The sequence below is a fragment of the Lampetra planeri genome, chromosome 15 (assembly GCF_965212315.1).
Source record: "Lampetra planeri chromosome 15, kcLamPlan1.2.h2, whole genome shotgun sequence".
Lineage (NCBI taxonomy): Eukaryota > Metazoa > Chordata > Hyperoartia > Petromyzontiformes > Petromyzontidae > Lampetra > Lampetra planeri.
The window spans coordinates 5,275,377-5,300,846 of record NC_136121.1 but is presented as its reverse complement, the minus strand read 5'-3'; the positions used below and the strand labels follow the sequence as shown (position 1 = coordinate 5,300,846).

General features: G+C 53.2%; 1 protein-coding gene across 1 annotated transcript in view; it reads left to right on the top strand.

The window, feature by feature from the left end:
• SCFD2 (sec1 family domain containing 2) overlaps positions 1 to 25,470 on the top strand; it is a 142,122-nt gene that overhangs the window by 8,893 nt on the left and 107,759 nt on the right. The window contains exons 3-4 of the mRNA XM_078600854.1: positions 10,209 to 10,336; positions 12,247 to 12,413. Coding sequence (XP_078456980.1) covers positions 10,209 to 10,336; positions 12,247 to 12,413 — 295 coding nt within the window. The remainder of the gene's footprint in view (positions 1 to 10,208; positions 10,337 to 12,246; positions 12,414 to 25,470) is intronic.

Genomic DNA, 25,470 nt, shown 5'->3' with positions numbered 1-25,470 from the left:
CACCACGCCCGGCTATTTACACGGTCGTGGTGTACAAGTTGCGTGTGCAACACCGGCGCGTGCCCGGCACACCCCTGTCACGCCGGCGCTGGCCGAGTCGACCTTAGGAGAGGGCCCAGACCAGCATCGGATACCAACTTGCTGCTGACGTCAAGCTTGGCTGGGAATCGAGTGCAGGATTTTGAGTGCACGCTCCCTCTCCGCTCCCTCTCCGCTCCCTCTCGGCGCAGCACGCCGGGAAGCGTGCCGCGTCCATTCATTACAATCCCTAAGACACGTGCGGAGCAAAACCGATCTGGCTCATTCAAAAGCGGCCGTATCGGGTGCTTCCAATGCAAGCCGCTGTAATTGAATGATTAATGGGTTTCCGCACATTTTAAATTAACTCTGCGGGATTTATCTGATGTGGGCCCACCAAAACATCAGGCAAGGCTCAATTTTTATTTGTGCCATATGTGCGCACACTATCGTGTGCACGTGTCTGTGTGTGTGTATATATATAGATACGTATATCTATACAAGTTCAGAACATGGATGAATGTGCATGGGTACATACATATTGGGTATGTGCTGATGCATTGAATCATCGATGAAAACCTATTGTTATGGTCACATTACACACACGTAACTGCGCGCATCTAATTACGCGTTGCATTTGTCTCACATTACATGCATGTGAGAATCGAATAATAACATTGTTGTATGTAATTAGTTCGTGTAATCCCCGTAAATGCCTAAACAGACTGTTGAGGCAAGTGCTGTTAGCGAGTAGCGCCGATGAAGGCCGGCATGGCACACGAAGGAGTGCGTGTGCAGCACCACGCCCGGCCGCCTTTGTCTCCCTCGTGGCGATGTTTACACTCTGCTCCAGGTGCTCATCTGAGGCTGAGTCGACCTAGAGACTGCATGCACCACAATAGAAGCAGCAGCAACAACAAGAGAAAAAACAATGGCCTCTAGGATGGAATCGCCAGCCCTTGTCGTGAGAATTAAATCTATAGAACTGACAACTACTATTTATATTTCACCAGGTAAGACCCACTGAGCTCCACAGCTCTTTTTCAGAAGCGACCAGGCCACAAAAGATAGCTCAACGAAGTGGCTTATCACGTGGAAATCTACAGCAGCCAAATACTCTAAAACGCACGTTTCTAAATTCATCGATTCGCCAGGCGGCCGAATCGCCACTTGCCTCGGCGCAGTTTCACGCAGCTTTGCACACGCGCTCAGGTTTCCGCGAGATCGACGCTTGCTGGACGGGCACGGGGGCTGGAGCTCTTGCGCATTGCTTCGCGCGCACCGAGCTCACAACACGGCCATCTGAATTGATTTCCCCAGCCACGGCTGACGCCAGGCGAAGAGTGACATCCGAGCGGGTCTTTGCTCGGCGTCCCCACTCCCTTCTCCCACCCCACCCTGTGTGGGACAGCATGGTCAAGTACGGTCACTCGACCTCGTGAGCGACGGTAATGTGGTGGGGCCTTCATCCAGCAGTGGATTTGCAAAGGGGCTGTAGAATAAAAATGTATTCGGAAATTGGTGACAATGCAGACATTTTTTTTTAAGTCGGTGCCTCTGCTGCAATGAGCGATGGGGAAAAACCTCAGCCCTCTTGGCTGGCTCGACCCTGTGTTGGAAATTCCACGTTCATATGACGGGGACCAGTCTAAAGTATACACAAATATTCCTATTGGATAGAATTATCGTAATCACGTACAACGATTCATACGTAATACGATTGAGACAATTAAGAAGCAACCCTTTGTAACACTAAATGTTTTTTTTTTAATACGAGGCCCAAGAGTTTCTTTGTTTTTATTTGTTCTACTCCACAGCATGCAAGAGGGGCATTACCCGAAACGTCGCCCATTACGCTTTACAATCATGCGGCACGTGTCCACCCAACAGGAACGTGGGATTCCTGTTGTGTGTGTGCGCAACGCTGCCAGGGCAGCATCACGAAAATTGTCGTGCAGACCTGCGCTTGGTTAGACTCTTGTGGACCCGTGGGCGGATGACGTACGTACGTTTACTTCTTTCGCACCGCACGCGGCCAACTTGTGCTCGTCGGAGGGAGGTGCCGATCAACCGTCCTTGCCGGCAAAAGGGAGAAAAATAAACCGGGCGCTCCGTGTTCCTCCGCAGCCCGTAGGCACCGCCGCTCCCGTTACGAGCGATCGCGACGGTGCCGTGACCGGTCACCGCGAGAGACGGTGAAACCAGATGGACGCCTTTTTAGCCTTTGCCCCCCACGCTACGCGGAGTAAACAGTACATATGTTTTCGTAGACTCATTTACACGTGTGTTGCGTTACCCGTGTTTTTGTTTCATCTGTGCCGCCCCACCCCCCCCCCCACTCCCTGCCGACAATGGCCCCCCTTTCATTGCGTGACGTTCCCGGCAGTGGCCCGAACCTCATTCAACGAAGCATATCGTGAAGGAGGGAGCCGTAACAACGTTAAACACAGGTTGATTTTCCCAAAACGCGACCTATTGTATGTATATGTATTGTTTTTCCGTTTAAGATCGTGTTATCAATTCACGTGTTAAGTGTTATAATTTTAACGGGACTGTAGTACGCACGGCGGTTCGCACCGATGTGTGTGCACCGAAAATACCCCGTTGCACATCACTGCGCGTGGGCTGGCCGGTTAACTAACTCGTTTTTATTTTACCAGGTAAGACCCTCGCTCAACAAAGTGGCTTATCACGTGGAAAGTTGTCGCAGCCAAATACCCTTAAATGCGTGATTTTGATTATAAATGTGGGTGGGGGGGGGAAACCCGGAGTGCCCGGAGAAAAATCCACATGACCACGGGGAGAGAGGGACACGCAAACTCCAAATATACAGCAGCAGGCGTCAGGGTCGGGATCGACCCCTCAACCTCCTGTGTACCAGGCGAGTGAGTTAACATCTCGCTTCCGTGGCTCCTCCCGACACGGATGGAGCGACGGCCGTGCTCTGTTGCAGGTTCTGCGGCTCGCCACGTGTTTCTGCTTAGCGGCGCTCGGGAGAGAAACGGGTGAAGGTGGGGGATGGGGGGGGGGTTGCGGTGTGGGGGGGGGGCGTCTAGAGGGCTTGGCCAGAGACCCCGCCGCTGGTATCAATTAGGGCTGATGAACGGCCTGCCACGTCCAGGGCTGTGGGACGTGTCTACCAGCAATGCTGCTGCTGCTGCCACCGCCGCTGTTATCTGGCGGCAGCGAGCGGGGAGGGACGGGAACCACCACCCCCACAAATGAAGGGGAGAGACAGAGGGAGAGAGGAGAGTTTACAAGTCTGCGTTTAAACCCCTATGAGCACTCAGAAGTCTCGGTGTTGAGTTGGCTCCGTGTGGCCTTGCCAGCCTTCTTCCTGTGCTCCAACAGGTATCACCTCTCGGGAGGGGTTCCCTTGATACGCTCTCGCGAGGCGATACAGTACCTACCTACTTACCTTTGCACCTCCCCACCTAGTGGAATACCTACCTATTCATCCACTGAAATATCTTCATACTGAAGTACCTACCGACCTAAACTATTAAACACAACTACTGTACCTACTTATCTGCCCACCCAACGTAGCAGCTGACCCACGAACCAACTGAAGTTCACTACCTTAGCCTCCTAATAAATTACCTACCTACCAATCCACTCATCCACTGGAATGCCAACCTACCTACTAAAGTACCCATCTCCCAAGAAACACAAGTACCTCTTTCTCAAAGCACTCACTTGCCTACCTACCTACTTAGGCACCTACGTAATTACGGCCCGCTCGCCACTTAACGCGGCGTTCACACTGTAATGTGTTTTCGCTCTGGCGCGGTTCCTCTCTTAGGGAACGGTTTTCGAACAACGCAGAACGTTCCCCCGCCCCCCCCCCCCCTTTGATACTCTGAGCGTTCGACGACGACTAACTACTTTCTTGTGCTGCGCGGCTGAGCAGTGCGCGAGTTCTGGGCACACGCGCGGAAACGACACGGTACAAGCGGCAGCGTAGCCCGCATCTCACTTCCCTGTCCCAACTTTCACATTTTAGCCAAATCGTTTTTTCACTCAATGCGGCACTTTTCGGGAACGCATCCAATTGCGTTAAACGAGGAATTGGTTCAGAAAACTGGATCGTGACGTCACCACCGTGACGTACATTCCGCACTTGCATACTCTGCAGAGGCGGTGGTGTCGCAGGACATCGCTTGACGTCGCCACCGTTGGCGTGAAGCCATTTACTTCCATTTATTTACGTTGAGCGACTTTCTTACCTATTCTCTATCATGCTCTCCTCGAATGGTCTTTGGCATTGTTTGCCGATGTTCACTCGCTGAGCCCGCCCCTGCTGAACATCCGTGAAAAAGAGCTTCATCGCTCATCGGATTCTTCCAGGGTGAGTAAAGATTTTGATTCTGATTTTACATTGGCGTATAATGGCAGTGATGCAGGAGTCTGATTTTATTTTTTTAAAAATTCCCGCTGCCAGCATACGTAGCGTGCGGTGTGATTATCACGTGAGACGTATGCCGTGCAAACTGTCTAGAAAATAGAACCGCAATTTCTGCTTGCAGCATTCACACGCTACAGTAATTTTACTGGAGCAGTTACACCTGCTGACGGAGGCTTGTGTTGCTTCCGAAACGTCGTGATTTAATTTAGTTATTTTCATTTAATTTTTTTTAATTTTATTATTGTAATTTTTTTACCTACGTGACTTTACCGAAAAAACCTAACAGTATGAATCCTTGCAGTCACGAAAGCTTCAAATCTAGAACTACAGCTATTGACTTTGAGTCTGCGTCCTTTAGTTGGAGTGGGGGGGCGGTTATCTATCGTTGCAGCCGTTGGAGCTCGGATGTTGGCTTTGTTAAAGCTGCTTGTTGGAGATCAAGCAAGCCCGATTGACTAAACTCAACCTTTAAATTTTACCAGGTATGGCCCACTGACCTATACAGCTCTTTCTCAGCGACCTGGCTATCACAAATGATAGGTCAACCAAGTGGCTTATCACGTAGACATTGAGAGCAGCAGCCAATTACTCGAAACGCATGTTGATTCTAAATGTGGAGGAAAAAAACAGAGGACCCGGAGAAAAAAATCCACGTGATCACGGGAAGTAGTTTTAATTTGACCAGGTAAGGCCCACTGAGCTCTTTTTCAAATGAAAGCTCAACCAAGTGGCTTGTCACGTGGGAATGTACAGCAGCCAAATACTCGAAACGCATCTTTCTAAATGTGGAGGGGAAAACCCGGAGGGCCCGGAGAAAAATCCACGTGACCATTGGGAGAAAGACAGCGCAAATTGCAAAGACACAGCAGGCGTCGGGGTCGGGATCGAACCCACGGCCAGGCGAGGGAGTTAACATCAGATGATTCACTGTGCTGTCGGAACCAGTCCAGAGTTTACTGGTATTGGGTCACTACAGTCACTACTGCTGAGAGTACGCACTCCCAGAAGGCTTTGCGGGACCATTGGGCTGTGTGTAAACAATACTTTTAAAGAATATTTCCATTTGTATGTTTTTCCATTTGTATGTCTGTGGAGGGACAGATCTGTGAAAGAGACGTATTAGTATGGCTCTCCATTGTGTGTTATATTTTCCACAATGACACTAATGATTATTGTGTGTTATGTAGGAGGTTGTGGGGAGGTGAGCCTTGGCGCTGGGGGTGGTGGTAGGAGTGGCCATCACAGTTAAACAGCAGTAAGTGTAACTGGCAGGGCAGTAAGGAGGGGGTGAATGTGTGTGTATGTGTAGATGCGTGTTCGTGTATAAGCACACGTGCACACAAACAAAAGACAAAGATCCCCCGTGTAGCCTTAACAGACTTTTTTTGGGGTAAGTGCTGTTAGCGAGCACCTATGAAGGCCGGCACGGCACACCGGTCGCCTTTGTTACTCCAGTGGCGATGTTTACACACCACACCAGGTTACTCATTTGAGGCTGAGTCGACCTAGCGGAGGCCCAATACCGGTTCAGATGATCGTCACTGTTGTTGGCCGTGAACGCGAATCGAATCACCAGCTTCGTAAGCGCAGCGCGCTAACTACCGCGTCGCCGCTCTCCGTACAAGCGCGCACGCGTGTGTACACACGCACCCATGCACGCACACACACGCACCCATGCACGCACACACACGCACCCATGCACGCACACACACGCACCCATGCACGCACAGACACACGCACCCATGCACGCATACACCCATGCACGCACACACACGCACCCATGCACGCACACACACGCACCCATGCACGCACACACACGCACCCATGCACGTACACACACGCACCCATGCACGCACACACACACGCACCCATGCACGCACACACACGCACCCATGCACGCACACACACACGCACCCATGCACGCACACACACGCACCCATGCACGCACACACACACGCACCCATGCACGCACACACACGCACCCATGCACGTACACACACGCACCCATGCACGCACACACACACGCACCCATGCACGCACACACACGCACCCATGCACGCACACACACGCACCCATGCACGCACACACACGCACCCATGCACGCACACACACGCACCCATGCGCGCACACACACGCACCCATGCACGCACACACACACGCACCCATGCACGCACACACACGCACCCATGCACGCACACGCACCCATGCACGTACACACACGCACCCATGCACGCAAACACACGCACCCATGCACGCACACACACACGCACCCATGCACGCACACACACGCACCCATGCACGCACACACACACGCACCCATGCACGCACACACACACGCACCCATGCACGCACACACACACGCACCCATGCACGCACACACACGCACCCATGCACGCACACACACACGCACCCATGCACGCACACACACACGCACCCATGCACGCACACACACGCACCCATGCACGCACACACACACGCACCCATGCACGCACACACACGCACCCATGCACGCACACACACACGCACCCATGCACACACACACACGCACGCGCGCGCGCCCATACAGAGCCAGATGGCGGCTGCGGCTGGAAAAGCTCGCTGGAAATTTCAGACGTCTGTGGCCTTCACCGCAAACGACATGCGAGCATTATATCCCGAAAAATAAAATGGGCTGCCAAAACCGTTAACTTCGCTTCCGGGTTCCAGTCGCCCCCCCGCCCCCCGCAGTTCTCGATTGCATCGTGGGGCTTGGCCCGTTGTTGTAATCTCACCGCTTGATTGTGTCGCCCCGGCGACGTCGAGGTATCCTTACCCTAAACAGGGCCCTCGCTGAGTTCGAAGGCTCCTTTTCAATTTGTCTCCAAAGTGGAGGGGAACGGGGGGGGGGAGCCCAACGAGGTTCAATTATTTATTTGGTGCAAGATCTCTCGTGCCTGTAGTTTTATTTGCGGCTATTACAGTGCTGGGTTTGTTTTGCCAATTGTATTTAAATGTTTGCTTGGAGTTACGTTTATAATTTGTGTTGTTACAACCTGGCACACCTATTCGGTTTTCCTTTTGATATTTAAGACTGCCATTTTCAACCTTTTGTAGTACTTTTGATCTTGGCACCACGTGAGCCTATTTCTCGTGATTTACACATTCTAATGTTTACGTCGTTTTTACAACAAAATGCTCTACAGCACAGCATATTTCCCTGCACAGGCTCGAGAAAATGAATTCGACAGCAGTCCTATTGAACGGCAATGTGGATTTCCCACCATTTTTGGGAGGCCACTCACAGAGATGAGCATCACCACGTGGTCATTTGGGGCAGCGTTAACCGTTGGGATTTCAGATGGACAGGATATGGCCGATGGTTAAGATTAGTAATGGATTTGCAGCTAAAGGAGGGATCACATCTGAAGGATGACCGCCCTCCACCCACGCCCCTCACCCCTGAGATGAGGCGGTGAGGTCAACTCTTGCGCAAGAGCGCGATGCATTGTTGCGTCGCGAGACCGTGAGCCGTGGCAATGACTCGGGAGAGGCCCTTCAACCCAGCAGTGGATAGACCTTGGCTGTTGACGGTTATGACGAACACCAGCGCGCGTTAATCACCGTCGGTTCGTTCCTGACGCTGAGCGGGAATCTCGCCGGTGCCGGTGCAGTGGTGCACGAGATGAAAGCTGTGCTCTGTCTCTCTTAGTGCACTCCCCCTCGGAGAGGCCTGAGCCCTGGACTCTAACAAACAAACAAAGGCTTGCCGTGTGGCGGACTAGGCTGCGGCGACCGCTCTCTGCTGCCCGTAAGATTGATGAGAGGTTAATCCACGCGGCTCTGCCCAGCGAGCGCCCAGGCTTCTCGCCCTGGCGCGTGTGGGGCTCTGGAAAGTCTTAGGAGGGTTGACGGACGTTTGTTTATTGGTGCGCTCGCTCTCTCTCACCCGTGGCCTTGCCGCTGGCCTCCCCTCACTTTTCCTTCATGCGTCTCGCTCTCCCTCTCGCTTGCACGTTCTCCTCCTCCCACACCGCCGCCGCGTGAGACGCGGGTTCAGTCTGGCGGCCGCTCGCGGCCTCGCTCGCTCGCTCGCTCGCTCACTCGCCGGTTAGCACGGTTGGCTACGTATGGTGCGAAAGAAGTTCAACATACATAGCACGGCCACGGCAGAGACGGAGCGATGAAATCCGCTCGTGTGCAGTTGCCTAGATGGATCCGATGCATTGCGAGACCGTGAGAGATGGTGATGGCTTGGGGAGGCCTTCATCCAGCAGTGGATGGATCATGGCTGCTGCTGCTGATGACGACGATGATGAAGTGGAATAACCAATGTATCTTTTGGTTGATAGGAAGCCTATGGGATGCTCTGTATGTATGTATGTTGAATTTGTTTCGCATCATACGTAGTCTCCCCCAACACCGTCACGTCACGTCCACTCTACTTCCCCCCGTGTAAAACTATAAATTATTTTTATTTTACCAGGTAAGGCTCTCACTGAGCTCCACAGCTCTTTTTCAGAAGCATCCTGGCCACAATGATAGCTCAACGAAGTGGCTTATCAATGTGGAAATGTATGGCAGCCAAATCCTCTGAACGCTCGTTGATTCCGAACGTGGAGGGAAAATCCGGAGGACCCGGAGAAAAATTCCACGCAACCACGGGGAGAGAGACACGCAAACCCCAAATGTACAGGGCATCAGGGTCGGGATCGAACCTGCGGCCTCCTGTATGACAGGCGAGGCAGATAACATTTCGCCGCTGTGTCCCCGTTCCACGCATTGCAGACTCTCCCTCTCTCTGCCATCTACGTGCAGTCCTCTCCCAATCTTCCACCCACTGCTGAATCTCAGTGGATTGTAAAGACCCCGCGACTTCATTCACAAGAAGAGGACATTCGATCTACTCTTGCATGTCAACCCGAATCCCAAACGTTAACGTTATTGACTGTGCCCAGTTAGACCTACATCTTTCGTCATCATCATCAACATCATCATAAGGTTTTGGCTTTCATCCGAATCTCGGAAGTAATTTTCTCCTCCCTTTACTTTTTGTGTCGGCCTCCTCGTAACTCTTCTACGTGAACCGTTGTTTCTTGTCGTCCGTCCATAAAATGAATTGTCGGTCTCGTGTGGAAAGAAACATCAACAGCGGAGGAATTTCCTGGAAATGAATTTTGACGTTCAACGAGGATTTTCTGGTTAAAGGCCGTTACCAATGATGTAGTTACCGTGGTTGCTGCAATTGTAAGATATGTTTGTAACTACAGTCGCTGTCGTGTGAGTAGAGGCAATCGATTGAAGTTGATGACGCATAATGCTCTGACCTCAGTAACTTTTGCCGTACTTGCGGTGCAGTATGGTCTCATGGTGTCTGCCATGTGCATCACTCTCTGTCTTGCTCTGTCTCTCCCTGTTCTCCCCGTGTCTCTTTCTCACTCTCATTTTGTCTCTTCTCCCCTTAATTGTCAATCATGCCCCCATTGTCTTTTTGTCTGTCTCACCATATCCCTCCTCTGCCCGTCGATCTCCCTGTCTGTGTACTTGTTTGTCTGCCTGCTTGCTTTCCTCACGTCTGCCTGCTTGCCCGACTCGTGTCTGTCATCTGTCTACCTGCCATCTTCACGTTGGTGATTTTCTCTCTCTCCGTCTCCCCCCATCCACCACTCATCCTCCCTCACTCACGTTTTTACCCTCTGATCCTCATGCGATTGCTTCCCCACCCCCGTCTCGCCCTTTCCCTCCGTCCCACACCCCTCCTCCCCCTCCCACGCCCCCCTCCTCTCTTTGCCCCCCCCCGCCCGCTCAGTGACGTCGGCGCGAAGGCCCTGTGGGAGGCCATGCTCTACAGCAAGCAGAAAGAGGCCGTCATGGAGGTGCGACGGCAGGTCGTGGAGCGGGCCGGCCAGGCTGGCCACGTGCTCAAAATGGCCATGGGTAAGACCTGGGCCTTCGTGCGCACCCGGGTGCGCTCGCACGCGCCCCTGGATGATGCACGACACCACGGTGGCGAGATGTCGGTTACCTCGCCTGGTGTGCAGGAGGTCGTGGGTTCGATCCCGACCCTGACGCCTGCTGCTGTGTATTTGCAATTTGCGGTGTCTTTCTCCCCGTGGTCACGTGGATTTTTCTCCGGGCCCTCCGGGTTTTCCCCTCCACATTCAGAAACGTGCGTTTCGAGTATTTGGCTGCTGTACATTCCCACGTGATAAGCCACTTGGTTGAGCTTTCATTTGAAAAAGAGCTCAGTGGGCCTTACCTGGTCAAATGAAAACTACTTTAGTTGATAGTTTAGTTTATTGGCCTTTGTCCAAGCGTCAAAGGGATTTTGAAGCCAGTGATTTCCGGTGCTCGCCATGAGTCGAAACTCCGCATTTTCATGGCAAGCATCTCCATAGGGCCACCGCCGTCGTTTCCTCCGCTAGCGCCACGACCGAGCGGCAAACCGGAGTGCCCAGAGAAACCCCGAGCACACGAGGGACCGGCGCTGACATTCCCTTCACCGATTCACGAATCCCGTGCCATTCCTTTCACCGATTCACGAATCCCGTGCCATTACTTTCACCGATTCACAAATCCCGTGCCCTCCCGCCGTCTCCCCAACCCCCTCGTGGTCCACGCCTACGCACAGCACCGGGTGTTCCGAGGCGGCCTCCCGTCCTAGGACTAGCCAGGCCTTAACCCTGCTTAGTTTCTGACGAAATCTGGTGCATTAGGGGGGCGACGCGGCGCTAGCAGCCTTTGCCCCCCCCCCTGCCCCCCCAACATTGTTGAGCCGAGATCTTTGATTCGCCACTCCACCCCGGGCCCGGCGAGCGAGCGAACAACAACAAACACGTGCGCGTGGCACTCGAGCGTGTGTCACCACGGTGCTGAAGGGTCTTAATTGTCCTTGAAGCGTCTCGGGGGATGGAGGGTTTACGCCGCAGCTTTAACACTCGAGTGCCAAACGCCTTCACGGGCAGCCCCATCCCCCACCCGGGGCCCAGCAGATGGTGCTCGCCGAAGTTGCTTGTTGCGGTGCCCTAGCGCCCTCTGCTGCCCACGCAGCGACCCTCGCCCCCTCGAGAGGGACTCGCGAGTGCCCGCGGCCGCTCGCGTTGAACCTGCGAGCGCCTGTGCTCCGTGGGGGGAGTGGTGACGCAGTGGTTAGCGCGCTGCGCACTGCGGAGCCCCCGGCCATTATTGGCGACCGAACTAATCTTGGGCCTCCGCTACATCGACTCGGCCGTAAATGAGTACCCGACCTTAATCGGTGCTTGCACCTGAAGCATGTGCGTGCGTGTGTTCTTGTGCGCGTGTGTGCATGGATACGTAAGTACGTGTGTGTATGCACGCATGCGTACATACACGTGTGTGTGCATGCGTTCATGCGTATGTACGTGTGTCTCTGTGTGTGTGTGTATGTACATGCACGTGTGTGTGTGCACGCATGTGTATGTATATGTGGACGTGCGTGCGTATGTACGTGTGTGCCCACGGATGCGTATGTGTGTGTATATGTGGGGAGCGGCAGTGTCGCGGTCAGCGCGCTGCGCTACAAACCTCGCAACCAGAATTCGATTCCGGCTCACGGCCAACACCAGTGACGATTATATGAACAGGTCATTGGGCCTCCCCTAGGTCGACTCAGCCTTAAATGAGTACCTGGTGCGGTGTGTAAACATCCCCACTAGAGGGACAAAGGTGGTGCGGTGCTGCCACCCACCCCCTCGTGTGCCGTGCCGCCCTTCATAGGTGCTCGCTAACAGCACTTGCCCCAACAGTCTGTTAAGGCTACACGGGGTGATCTTTGTGTTTTTTACGTGCGTGCGTATGTGCGTGTGCGCCCTTGTGTCCACCTGCAGGCAAGGTGACGGGCGAGCAGCTGGAGTCGTACGTGTGCGCGTTCCCCCGCGACGCGGGGGGCCACGCTGCGCTGCTGCAGCTCGTGCTCGCCACGGCGCAGACCCTGGAGCACCCGGCGGGCGCTCGCAGGGATGCGCTGCTCGCCTCCGAGAAGCTGCTGCTGCAGGCGAGTGACACTTTCGCGTCGCTCGATCGCCCCCCCCACGTTCGCCCGTCACAACCCGCCCGTGCGGTCGAAACCCTTCGCTCTACGCACGATAGCAATGACGGTGATATCGTTAAGTGACACTTGCTTAGATTTTGATTTAAAGCTTTCGTGACTGCAGGGATTCATAGTCATGGTTCTTTCGGTAAAGTCACGTAGAAGGGAAACAATGAAATAATAAAAATGTAAAACAATAAAAATCTCACGACGTTTCGATTGTAACACAAGCTGTGGTTTTCACACCTGATGATGATTGCTTGTGTTACAATCGAAACGTCGTGAGAATTTTATTGTTTTATATTTTTATTATTTTATTGTTTCCCTTCTACGTGACTTTACCCATAGAAGCAAGAGTATGACACTTAGTTGTTTTCATGCAAACTGCATCTGAAGACGCTGCGCAATCCACAAACGCGGAGTTGCGTTCGGATGTTTTCAGCGATTTAATCGGTGTTCGTACGCACGGCAGGAAGTTGCAGACACCCCACGTGTGCGAGGGGGCAGCACCGTATCCCTGTACAGACGGAGACGGATGATACTTAGTGCACACTTTGAATGTACCATGTTCTGCTGGTGAACCGTGGTATGGCCTACTCCTCGACACCCACGGAAAGGGAGTTGCACACACCACCTGTGCGGCGATTTGCAAACCCTCACCGAGTCCACAGCGCTGGACCACAGGCAGGCCACGTGCGGCAAGCAATCGATCTGTGGTATTTGTGCGAGCGTCGTCGTTGGCAGCGTCACGCTGCCACGGGCGTGCGCACGTGAGGGGGGTGGGGTGGCTGGGTTAACGAGGACGCGTGGCGTTCCGTGGTATTTGAACCCTTGCCCTGAGCGGTGGCAGCTCACTGCCCTGATGACGCAGTTATTATGAATCCTTGAGTCACTCTTCTAGTGGTAACGTGAAGCAGTGAATTCTTTGATCGAGTTACTCATCGCGTTTGGCCTCAAGCCAAACAACAACAACACTGTACGTGTTTTTCCCAGATTACATTTTGTGTTGGCAGTGCGGTTCATATATTTTGTGGTCAGTTCCGCAGAAATGGAATTACAGCAAGGGACACAAAGCCCGATTTAATAAGACGATCAGAGGGTAAAAAACCACGCAACCGTTACACGGCCGGTTGGTGCCACACCCACGGAGGATGGCGATGGTACTTTTCGCCCCGCTCGCGATTTGACAAAATCGTCGCCGAAACGGGGGGCTGAATATTCGGTTAAAGAGATCGATGGCTTGTGAGCGCTCGGGATTCATCCCAGCAAGATATCTCTCTGCGCTCACCCCTGACGCTTGGCTTTCTCGTAGCTCAAGCGACGTGAGCGTCGCTCTTCAACCCTCGCGTCGTTCTATCTTGTTGCCCTCGACGCCCTTTCCTGTTTTATTCCTCTTCGTTTTGTTGTTCAAGTTTTTCAAGACATAACTTTTTCCCCCTCTCTCTCCAGAAGGCTCGCGGAGGTTTTCCCCGTCCCGTCTGCGAGCGCGCCTCTGCGTGCATTTGGCCGCGCGATTTCCGCTGCTGCTCCCCCGTGCGCATTCAGCACAAATTTAACACTCCTCATTTTTATTTATTTCATTCTTTTGTTGCCGTTCTTACAGTAGACATTTCATTCCATCTTATTTTTTCCACCTTTTGCCGACCAGTTTTTTCGCCACCCATCTCTCGCTCTCTCACCTACGCTCTCGCTTGTTCACCCACTCAATTGCTCATTCACTCAATCGCTCGCTCGCTCACCCACTCAATCGCTCGCTCACTCACCCACTCATTTGCTCGCTCACTCTTGGCACTCGCTTGCTCATTGTTCGCTCGCTCACTTACACTTGCCGTCTCGTTCACGAGCGCCCACTGTCCCCGTGTCTGTCTAAGGGTCTCGAGTGTTGTCCTGCGTCTTTCACACTGCCATGTGTAAACTGTGTCCACTTTATGGCTGTTGTCCGTGTGGGGTCAAGGATTAATATCCGCATCCGGGCTTAACATTTTTGTTGTCCTTCCCCCCGCACCTCTGATTTGCACGGATGGCTGCGTACGGCGCGAAAGAAGTTCTACATACGTATAAATGAGCCCTGAATTCCATAGCGGTCGATAAAAAATAGCACCGCTTCATGGGAAGTTAGCAGTGGTTGCCCCCTCCCGGCCATGGGAATGTGGAGTTTCCACTGCTGGCTCGTGGCCACCCATGGAGACGGAGACAATCACACGCCCGCTTCATCACGCAGACACTTTGACTGATGGTTGTCTTTATCGGTTCTCTTATCTCTGCGTCCTCCTCCCTGGCTCGCAGTCTCTCCGTGTACCAATCTGTTGACCCACACCCCCCCCCCCTGTCTCTGTGACTCCACGTCTTCCTGTCCCTATCTGTCTTTCAGCCTCGCTGTTGCGGTCTCAGTTTCTCCCTCGCCCGCTCTGTTTATCTTGTCCCGCTCCCCTCTCTCTCTCTGTTCAAACCCAGCCAGCCTCCTTCATTCTTGAGCCCCCCCTCACCTCCTCCTCCTTCACTGGGAGCCGTTAGCTCCCAGTGCGCGCCATCTACAGTCAATACCGCCTTGCCCCCCCCCCCCCAACTTTACCAGCGCCACCACCACCGAGCCCTCCTCTGCTCTCGGTTTTCCCACAATAACCCTCCAGCTCACCTCCCCAAAACCCCAAGACCCTCCCCTCCCCCCTACAACCTCCCCCCTACACCCTCCCCCCTACACCCTCCATCCACCACCAACCACCACCCCCCACCACCCCCCCAAATAAAACAACACATGGCCCCCCCTCCCCTTCTCCCATCAAAACCAACTTGGCAGACCCGCGCGGGCCCTTCCTCGCCCCGCCCCCATCCCCCCCCGAGCGAGCTCCGCCCACTCAGGGTCCCTCCTCATTTGCATACATTTTCTTGACTCCACCCACACCCTCGCTCCTCCCCTCGCACCCGCAGTGGCCCCTCCTACACACCCCCGCTATGCCCCGCCCACACCCGCACCGTGCCCCGCCCACACCCCCCGCTATGCCCCGCCCACACCCGCCCGTCATGCCCCGCCCACACCCGCCCGTTATGCCCCGCCCACACCCCCCGCTATGCCCCGCCCACACCCCCCGCTATGCCCCGCCCACACCCCCGAGGAGATGGAGGAATCCGCCCACTCATCCGTCTCCGTCCCTTTTTTTATGCCAGCCGGCCCTGTGTGTGTGTCCGTGTCTGTCTGTGTGGTTTTTAATCAGGGGAGCGGTAGTGTTGTGGTTAGCGCACTGCGCAACGCACCCGGCGACCAGAGTTCGATTCCCGCTCAAAGCCAACACCGGTGACGATTATATGAACCGGTTCTGGGCCTCCCCTAGGTCGACTCAGCCTCAAATGAGTTCCTGGTGCGGTGTGTAAACATCGCCACTCGGGAGACAAAGGCGGCCGGGCGTGGTGCTGTCCACCCACCCCCTCGTGCGCCGTGCCGCCCTTCATAGGTGCTCGCTAACAGCACTTTCCCCAACAGTCTGTTAAGGCGACACGGGTGGATCTTTGTCCTTTAACACCACCCGCCATGTGTGTGCGTGTTTTGCGTGTGTGCGTCGGAGTTGAGAAGAGAGGAGGTCTCTTACTGAGAAGAGTCGGTCGCAGCTGGGCGTGCTTTCGGGCATAGGAAATGCCTGGGCTGCCTTGATTGGCAGCTGGCCCCATTGCTGTGTAGGGCCGCTTGCTGATGCTGCTGCTGCTGGTGGTAGTGTTGGTGGTGGAGGTTGGGAAAGGGATGGGGAAGGGGGGGAGAGGCTTTTGGGAATTGGCCGACCGGGCCAGGCACAAGATGGTATACGTCTCAAGCCGGCGGTGAACGCATAACGCCGAGGTGCTGACGTGCGGAACCCCGCAACAGCGCTAACTGAGGCGCGTGTCCAAGTTGCCACTTCTAAAATGTTTTACCTTGGGACCGGTTAACGTGATCTCTATTCCCCCACCCCCCCCCCCAAATCCCTCCGGCATCCCAGGAGGAGAGGGCTCTTAATTCGCCGTGGAGAATCCGCACGCTTATCACGGCCCCGCTCGTGTACACATGTACGTCTTCTTTACGTCTGATGACAAGGCCAGGCGTGCGGGCTGGTGTGCGGGCGGGCGGGCGGGTGGCCGAGCGGCCGGGCGGCTGGGGCCCCAATGTCCTCTGTGTTTCAGAAGCGCTGCCGAGTCAGCAACGAGGTGGTTTTGAATTATGATGCACCCCCTAGAGAACAGGATTATGTATATATATCGAAGTAGAACTCCGTTCTTTGCCTCCACATATAAATAAAGTAAAATAATGTTTTAACCGGCGCGTGAGCTTGGTTGCAGAGCCACGCCATTATTTGTTTCTCAGTGTTGAGGTCACGGGTCGGAGGTCAAATTAGCCCTCAAGTCTAACTCTGCTGATGACATCCAGAAGATGGAAACCGGTCCTGCGTTTGCTCGCTTAAACACATGCTGCTGTATGATATTCGTCTGCAAAATCTACAGGCTGATGGACTAAAAATATCTATTTGAGATTTGACCGGATTTCTTAAATGTAGGGGAGTTTATTGTCTTAGGCGGGTCATTAGCCACTAAAAGAACAAAAAAACCCACACAAGTTGAAAACAAGTCAAAGTGCCTCCTTCCTCAAATGAGGTGGTCGCTCATTCGCTGCCCTTAGCCTGTGATGGAAATTCCACATTCCTATGGTGGGGCCGAATCTCCTCCACGAGGTGACCTTTGTTGCCCATTATTGTTTACGAAACACGAGAAGTAGTTCTACGATGTCATCTTCCACGCTGGTGGCTCAATTGGAATGTAACCGGAGAATTGTTTTTTTTTATATTAAAAGAATGTGTACAACGTTCATAAACAAAACCTTGCCGCCATAACCGCGATGCTTAGATCGCAGTCGTAATTTGAGACACCGTGGGTCGTGCTTCATAAACCTACAGGCAAACTCAAGGCGCGATAGCCATCACCGTGAGTCTTTTGTAACTCACGTTGCTTTTGCCACGTAAATATTTTTGTTGGTGTGTGTAAACAGAAAACTGGCTCGCGCAGATGGGAAACGTTGCCTTTGCTTACGCTAGCCCCCCCCCCCCCACGGAATGTTTCATGTGTCCTCTCTTAATTTATCTTGTGTCGTAAGGACATAAAGTATGGCACTTTATTTATGCTCTTCTCTCACGTTGGTGCGGGACTGATTGTGAATTTTCATGGTGGTGGTGGTGGCGGCGATGATCCTGCTGCTGCTGATGATGATGATGAAGCAGCTGATGCCACTTATATCAGTCCCATAGGTTGGTTGAACCTGGTTCTGTACGCTTTTCAGTGTAATCTCCAAAGTATGTTTGTGTACGCTAAATTAACTCACGGCGAGTGCTGGATATTTACAATATGCGTACGACAAAGTATTAAGTGCACATTTATCGTTTGTATATACGCCATGGTCTTCACATATACGTTGTGCGCATACAAAGGAAGTTAGCATTTTCAACCAGGATAAACTGCCGTTCGTGAGCACCTACTAAGGCAGGCATGGCACACGAGGGTCAGAACTACGTCAGACCACTTTTGTCTCCCTACTTCTGATCGCACTGCCAAATGCAAAATACAATCTGGTCCCGTAGACATTTTATGCTGAGTTGAACTAAAGCAGGCCCATACTACGTGCAGATGTCGGTTACATTTGGAGGGGCATGACCGGGTGCCCACCACCACATCCGGCCACCTTTGTCTCTGCAGTGCTGATGTTTAACACACCGCACCAAGGTTCTCATTTAAGGTTGAGGCAACCTAGGGGAGGTCCGACCCGCTCCACCATTGCTTGCCACTCTACACGCACACAGTGCGCATACATCTACAGACGTGTATGTATGTATGCATGCATGCCAATGCAAGTCGTATGTACATGTCCTTAGTATGTAGGATTCATAGACTGAGCTGAATGAATTAATTTTGGGAAAAACTTTTGGAGTGCAGCACTCGCTACATGATGACGAGGCACTCTTTAAATCACTCTTTGAACAAAACAACAGCCAAACATGTGAACGCAGTACCCTCCTGAAAATTAGTCTTGCAGCTTTTCCCGGGTAAATGAAATCAAGGTGTTTCCCTGTTCAAACAAGAAATTTAGCAGAACGTGTTTCCAATGGCGGCCCTAAATTGTTGGTGGAAACGCCACATTCCCCTGGTCTCTCCAATGTCCCATTTGCCCAATGGGAATCCTTGAATCTCTCTTCATCGACGACAAAAAAAATGGCCAAACGTCTCAATCCAGGCCGCCGCTGAAAAGTCTCGCGACTCGGCGATGCTTTCCTGGAAAAATAAATCCCTCAAATATTCTCTCGTTCATTCGTATTACAACCCTTTCCCAGAAAGGGCATTACTCTATATTTTTTTGTTTCACCCCTAAAGCTTTGGACGCAAACTCGGGCGAAGCATTCCTCAACGGCGATTTCCTGCAGAATACGGAAATTTCCACACGCGCGCATCTCCGACGACGCTCGCCTCCCTCATACCCCCCACTACCCCTCTTCCTGAAAAAGGACAGGCGGGCCGGGGGCGCTGAATATGTGTGTGTGTGCGGCGCCTCTTGTTTGCCGGGCGAATCATTTGACCTTTCTGGAGGAGGCAATCGCCCACACAACAGCCAACAGCCCCACGCCAACCAAGAATTTACACTGTCTAAATATTTGGTCTCCGCCACCACCAGCACCAACTCCACGGGTTGCCCAAGTTCAATTAGCACAATAAAGACAGGGTACTGTGTGTGAGCGTATGCGCGCACGTGTGTGTACGTGCGTGTGTTCTACCGCTGGTGGGAACCGCGAGTGGGTGGCACAATAGGACGTTAGGTTGTGAGGGTACCTGGACCTACGTGCGTGTGTGCGTGCGCGTGTGCGTGCGTGAGGAGCGGTAGTGCAACGGTTAGCACGCTGCGCTACGAACCTGGCGGCCTGATTTTGATTCCCACTCACGGCGACGAACACCAGTGACGATAATCTGAACTGGTCCTGGGCCTCCCCTAGGTCGACTCAGCCTCAAATGAGTATCTGGTGCGGTGCGTTTAAACAGTGGTGCTGGCCACCCACTGTCGCGTGCCGTGCCGGCCTTCATAGGTGCTCGCGAACAGCACTTTCCCCAACGGTCTGTTACAGGCTATGCGGTGGATCTGCGTCTTTGTTGTGCACGTACGTGCACGAGCGCACGTGTGAGACTGTGTTTGTGTTCAGCCCGTGGCGCACATGGTTGCACATGCACGCGTGCCGTTAGTGCATCTGGTTTTGCGTGCGTATGCGCTTGCTTCGCCTGTGTGTGCGCGTATGTGTCGGTGAGTGCGTACGTGTCGGTGTGTGCGCGTGTCGGTGCGCTGTTACCGCAAGCCCCCCAGGGTGGAGGGGGGGGTTCTGCTTGCTCTCCCGGCTCTGCTCTGACTCACATCTGATTCACATCATTCACCTCGCTCGTTACGACAAGGACTCGGCGCTCGTTAAATGACTAATCAAGTGCCCTAATTGAGAACTGACTGATCTGCTCGCGAAACATTATCGCGTTTTACAAATGCACGTACGTACTAACCGAGTGCAGCTTGTGGCACCTCGTTAGTGATCATCCAGCGGAGAGCCTGGCCCCTGCCATAGGCATGTGGAATTTGCACCAACGTCTTACGGCCTCGTCTGCGGAGGTGAGCACCGTCCCAATGCTGGCGTGAGCGCGGAGTCGCCGTGTCCGATAAGGTCAACCGTCACAGCCTTTCTCAATCCACTGCTGGATGAAGGACTCCCCAACGCTTGACCGCATTGGTCAATGTGGGTTAGTGGTGGTGGGGGGAGGGGGGGGCGAGGTGCGGGGGTGGTGGGATGGAGGTTCCAGACCTGACCACTGACGTTGGCCGGGTTTGTAGTGTCGTGCGCTAACCATTGTGCCACTGCTCCCCCCCGATGAGTGTGTTTGTTTATTCACTATTGAAATAACATTTACTGCGTATATGCCAATACGTCGCCTTCCAGATTAATGTTTCGCAATAGCGTCTGTGCTCATTCAAGGGTGCGGCCCTGTAAGTGCATTGATGCCATCCAACCAGGCGGCAGAGGGGACAGCGATTGGCCCGGTCGGGAATCGACTCAACCTATCATCCGTTCTGGGTGGATAAAACAACAAGCATCGCTTTGCGGAGATGTAACAGTGCTTGTCCTTGTTCCATAGGAATGTGGGATTTCCACCACGAGCGCAGGGTTGCCCAGAGGGAGACGCACGCCACCCACCATTAGTTTGAGCTTGGTGATAATATGACTGTGATCTAATTCACAAGAACAATTGTGACTACGTAAATGCTTACGATGTTGCGTTAGGTCTCCGAGTGACTGATGTCAATTCCGATGATGTTCCAGCAGGGCTAGACAGCTGAAAAAATGTCACATAAACAGTCGAGCCTATCACTTGCAACGCAGAAGACAAACTGCACAGGGTGCGTTTAATTCAGGCCCCTAGAAAATGCACGGTGATTGGTTTTGAGCAAAGGGCGGGCTCAGCTGAAAGTTGTACGTTGCTTTAAGTTTGATTTCAAACACCTAGAAATACACTATTCGCCTTCTGTGTCACACTTCGTGTGTCCTTTATTTATCTCGGAGATAAAATAAAAGCCATTGAGAGACAAGAAATAGGATTGCCTCTTTTGCAAGGGAGACACAAAAAACGATTTAACAGATGGTGCACTATACACGAATATAGTGCAATGTGAAGAAGTCTAGGTGGGAAAAAGGGTAAATTGCACTTAGAATTACCATACTATGAGCAAAAAAAGTTTTGCTGGCTTGCTGTGCTCGGCAGTGACGTCACCCGCATCCATCCACGCTGCACCCCAGCCGTGTGTATCCCACGCAAACGCGCGGGCAGTGCTAGCACGCTACTACAATTACATGCAATAAAATATAACCGTCGGGAAGAGGGGCGTAGGTTAGGGAAAGTGGGGGAGGTCTTGGAGGAAACTGCACGAAATATTAAATGTAAACAAACGTTGCTTCGGCAGTCGGTAAGCGTTGCGGAGAGCACTGCAGTGTGTAACTCTGCAGCTGATGATGCAAAGCAGGGAACGATTGGCTACCGCGTTACTCGGATTCAATGCTGCCCAGAAATGCTCTTTATGTCTCTTAAGGCTCGGCTGCTACGCGGTTTTATTACCTGCCACGCACGTTTCCATGTTTATAATGATCGTGTAATTGTTTTCTTGGTGCGTGTGCGCTCAAATGTTTTAAATGCCTTTGCATTGTTTCGTTCCGTGCCTGAATCTTTACCCAGGTCCGCCCGTGGCAAATGAGACGCACGCTGTCTCAATGGAAGCTCACCTGTTTTAGATGAAGGAAATATAACTGTATATTGAGAGCAGGGAGAGAGTAATACCGCAGATTCATTAGGTCCTTTCTCAAGGAAGAAATTTTTCAGTAATTGGCCCTGTAAAATCGAGCGACAGCATCTGGTGACCTCCTGTGTATGCAGACTTGGGTGTATGCGCGAGTGTGTGAGTGCGTGCGTGTTTGTGAACTATTGTGAGTGTGTGTGGGTGGTGTCTTTGTGTGTGGCAGTGTGTATGTGTGTGTGTCAATGCGTGGAATGGTGTGTGTTTGTTTGGGTGAATTTATGCGTATTCTTTGTCAGTGTAGGTGAGTGTGTTTTTTGTGTGAGTGCTTGTTATTTCGTGTGTGTAGTGGGGAGCTCTAGTGTAGCAGTTAGCACGTTGCCCTACGAACCCGGCGACCCGAGTTCGATTCCCGCTCACGGCCAACACCAGTGACGATGATTTGAAACCGGTCCTGGGCCTCCCCTAGGTCGACTCAGCCTCAAATGAGTACCTGGTGCAGTGTGTAAACATCGCCACTGGGGAGACAAAGGCGGCCGGGCGTGGTGCTAGCCACCCACCCCCTCGTGTGCTGTGCCGGCCTTCATAGGTGCTCGCTAACAGCACTTGCCCCAACAGTCTGGTCAGACTATATGGGGGATTTGTATGTGTCCTTGTCTTTTGCTTGCTTGTGTTGACATCCTTTTATGGATCTTTCATTAGGGAAGGGTCAACGCATGCACCACCTTGTGTTAAACAGATGTAGGAGTATGGGAATGTACTTTCCCGCATGTGTGTGTGTGCGCGTATTTGCGTGTGTTTCTGTGTATATGTTTATGGGGAGCAGTAGTGTAGTGGTTCGCGCGCTTTGCTACAAACATGGTGAGCCGAGATCAATTCCCAATCACGACTAACACTGACTAGTATCTAAACCGGTCCTGGGCCTCCCCTGGGTCGACTCAGCCTCAAATGAGTACCTAGTGCGGTGTGTAGTAAACATCGCCACTGGGGAGACAAAGACACCCACCCCCTCGTCTGCCGTGACGGCCTTCATAGGTGCTCGCTAACAGCACTTGCCCCAACAGTCTGTTAAGGCTACACGGGGGGGATCTTTGTCTTTGTGTGAGTGCACTCGGTGTACCTAGCTTGGCACAAGCGCTGCGGTGACGTCACCGCCACCGAGTGCCAAAAGGTGGCTGCTGTTGTTGAAGCAGTGACGCAGTGGTTCACGCGTTGAACTTGGTGACACGAGTTTGATTCCTGTGCCATGGCTAACGTGGAGTGACGAGTGATATCTGAACTGGTAATCGACGTCCCCTAGATCGACTCGGCCTGAAACGGATATATATATTACAGTGTGTAAACATCAACATTGGGGAGACAAAGGTGGCTGTGTGTGGTGCTGGGTACACCACCACCACCCCCTTCTTGAGCTCTGCCAGCATGAATAAATGGTTGTTGACAGCCCTTTTCCCCTATGGTCAGGAAATGTTAAATGGGGGAGCTTTGTCTTTGTGTTTGTGTGTACATGTCAGTCAACTCCGTTAACCCACAACACCTGGGTCTGTCCCGTGACCTCCCACCAGCAAGCCTTCAACACTTCACGTGGCCGTAGAGTGCACCTAGCCTGGCACGAGCGCCTTGGTGATGTCACCAAGGCAGAGGAGGTCGTCAATTGTTGTTGTGTATATAATTCACAGACCGGCAGAGAGAACAGCAGTAGTCAACAAAGGCAAAGATCCCCCGTATAGCCTTAACAGACTGTAGGGGCAAGTGCTGTTAGCGAGCACCTATGAAGGCCGGCACGGCACACGAGGGGGTGGGTGGCCAGCACCACGCCCGGCTGCCTTTGTCTCCCTAGTGGCGATGTTTACACACCGCACCAGGTACCCATTTGAGGCTGAGTCGACCTAGGGGAGGCTCAGGACCGGTTCAGATAATCGTCACCGGTGTTGGCCGTGAGCGGGAATCGAACTCGGGTCACCGCGCTCGTAGCGCAGCGTAGCGCTAACCGCTACACCACCGTTCTTCACAGCAGTAGTCAACACACACACACGCACACGCGTGTTCATCATCCAGAATTCTTCCCAACGAGTTGTAGCAAAAAAAAACCAGGATGACTCTTCAATTGCTTGCCAATCAACTGAATAGTATTCCATCCCTCCTTTACAGTCGACCAGTCTTTGTCCTCTATTTAACCAGGTGGAAAGCTCAATGTGATGCATTGTCTGTTGTGCACAGCGGAGACTTGGGAAGAGCAAGCGAATAAAATCAAGGGAGAGGCGTGCGTGTGTGTGACCACTTTTCAAGCGGGGGCAGGGCAAAGTGCTCCCCTCAACTGGCAGAAATTCCACATTCATGCGCTGTGGGAGCGGTGGGCCCAGTACCGCCATCGATGCGACCTTCTCGTTCACTCTCCGCAAAGTGGCACAAGCGCTCGTGTTATCGGCGGCACAGCGGCGGCGGGCTCGCTGGCACAACCAGCCGGTGTTTTAACACGCCGAGATTCGACTGCGAGCTCGCAATCAAAAATATTTCTGCTGCAGGAATCCGTGAGCTTACAAAGCTGTCTTTTTTATTTTTTTACAGATGCCCAGTAACCGCATTCGCATCTGAAACACGGACACAAACAAACGAACGAAAAGTTGCGATCGAGCGAGCGGGGCGTTTAATTTGTTGTTGACCCTTCGAGGCACGAGATACGCAGACGAGAGAAAGTGAGAGTGGAAACAAAGAGAAGCGGGGCTTGCTGGGGGGGGGGGCGAGCGCGGGAAGAATTCGGCTCCGCTTCCCAGTGACGGGCAGAAACGTGCCGAGCGTTGGGAGCTAAGGGAAGGGGTTAATCTCCGTGTTTGCTCGCGGGACAGGATGGGGGGGGGGACAAAGCGCGCGCGCGGGGGGGGACTCTCCACGGGGTCACCGGGTTGGCGGCGAAAGCGGGTTCCGTTCTCCGGCGCTAATGAATTGCCTCTTTTTTTTTTCAAACCGCCACCGTCCGCCGCCGCCACCCCCTCTGCAGCGACCGAACAAAAGGGGGCCGTCGTTAAATGATTTTCGGGGGGCCCCCCTCGATGAAGTACGAACGACGCGAATTAACGTGCGCGCTCGCGTCTCCTCCAATCTCCATCACCGCGGTCGTTTTCGTGGAGGGGGTGGGGGGGGGTGAGGGACGATGACGTCCCCGTGGCTGGCCATCGAACAAAGACGGCCGCCGCATCCTCGCACGGCACTTTCAGGTGCGCTCCCGCGGCGTCTGGAACGCCCCTGGGAGCTGTGCACTTTTAAATCATCATCGAGATTGAAGGCTCATTTGTTTGGGACTGCTTTTTGTGTTTGGTTTATTGTCCACCCCCCCCCGCACCTGCGATTAGTGCGGTTGGCTACGTACGGTGTGAAAGAAGTTCAACACACACACACATCCATACACCCTCCACCCCCCGTCCCCCCCGGGCTTTTCACACGGCCCCCGGCGGAACTGGAGTTCAGAACCGCGTCGGTAACATCGATGCTCTCCGCGCTAAGCGTTGTGTCTTGTTGTTTTACATTTGCTACATTTTGGTTTCTTTGTCCGGTCGTAAAAAAAATCAAGCGCGCGCGCAGTTCGGAAGAACCGTTGGACCTTCCAAATTTGGACGTTCATGCCCCTTCATTTGTGAAAGCGATTGCGTGTTGATTAACTTTTTGCCGAGTCGCGTAACGACGGTTACGGCTCCTCTGTTA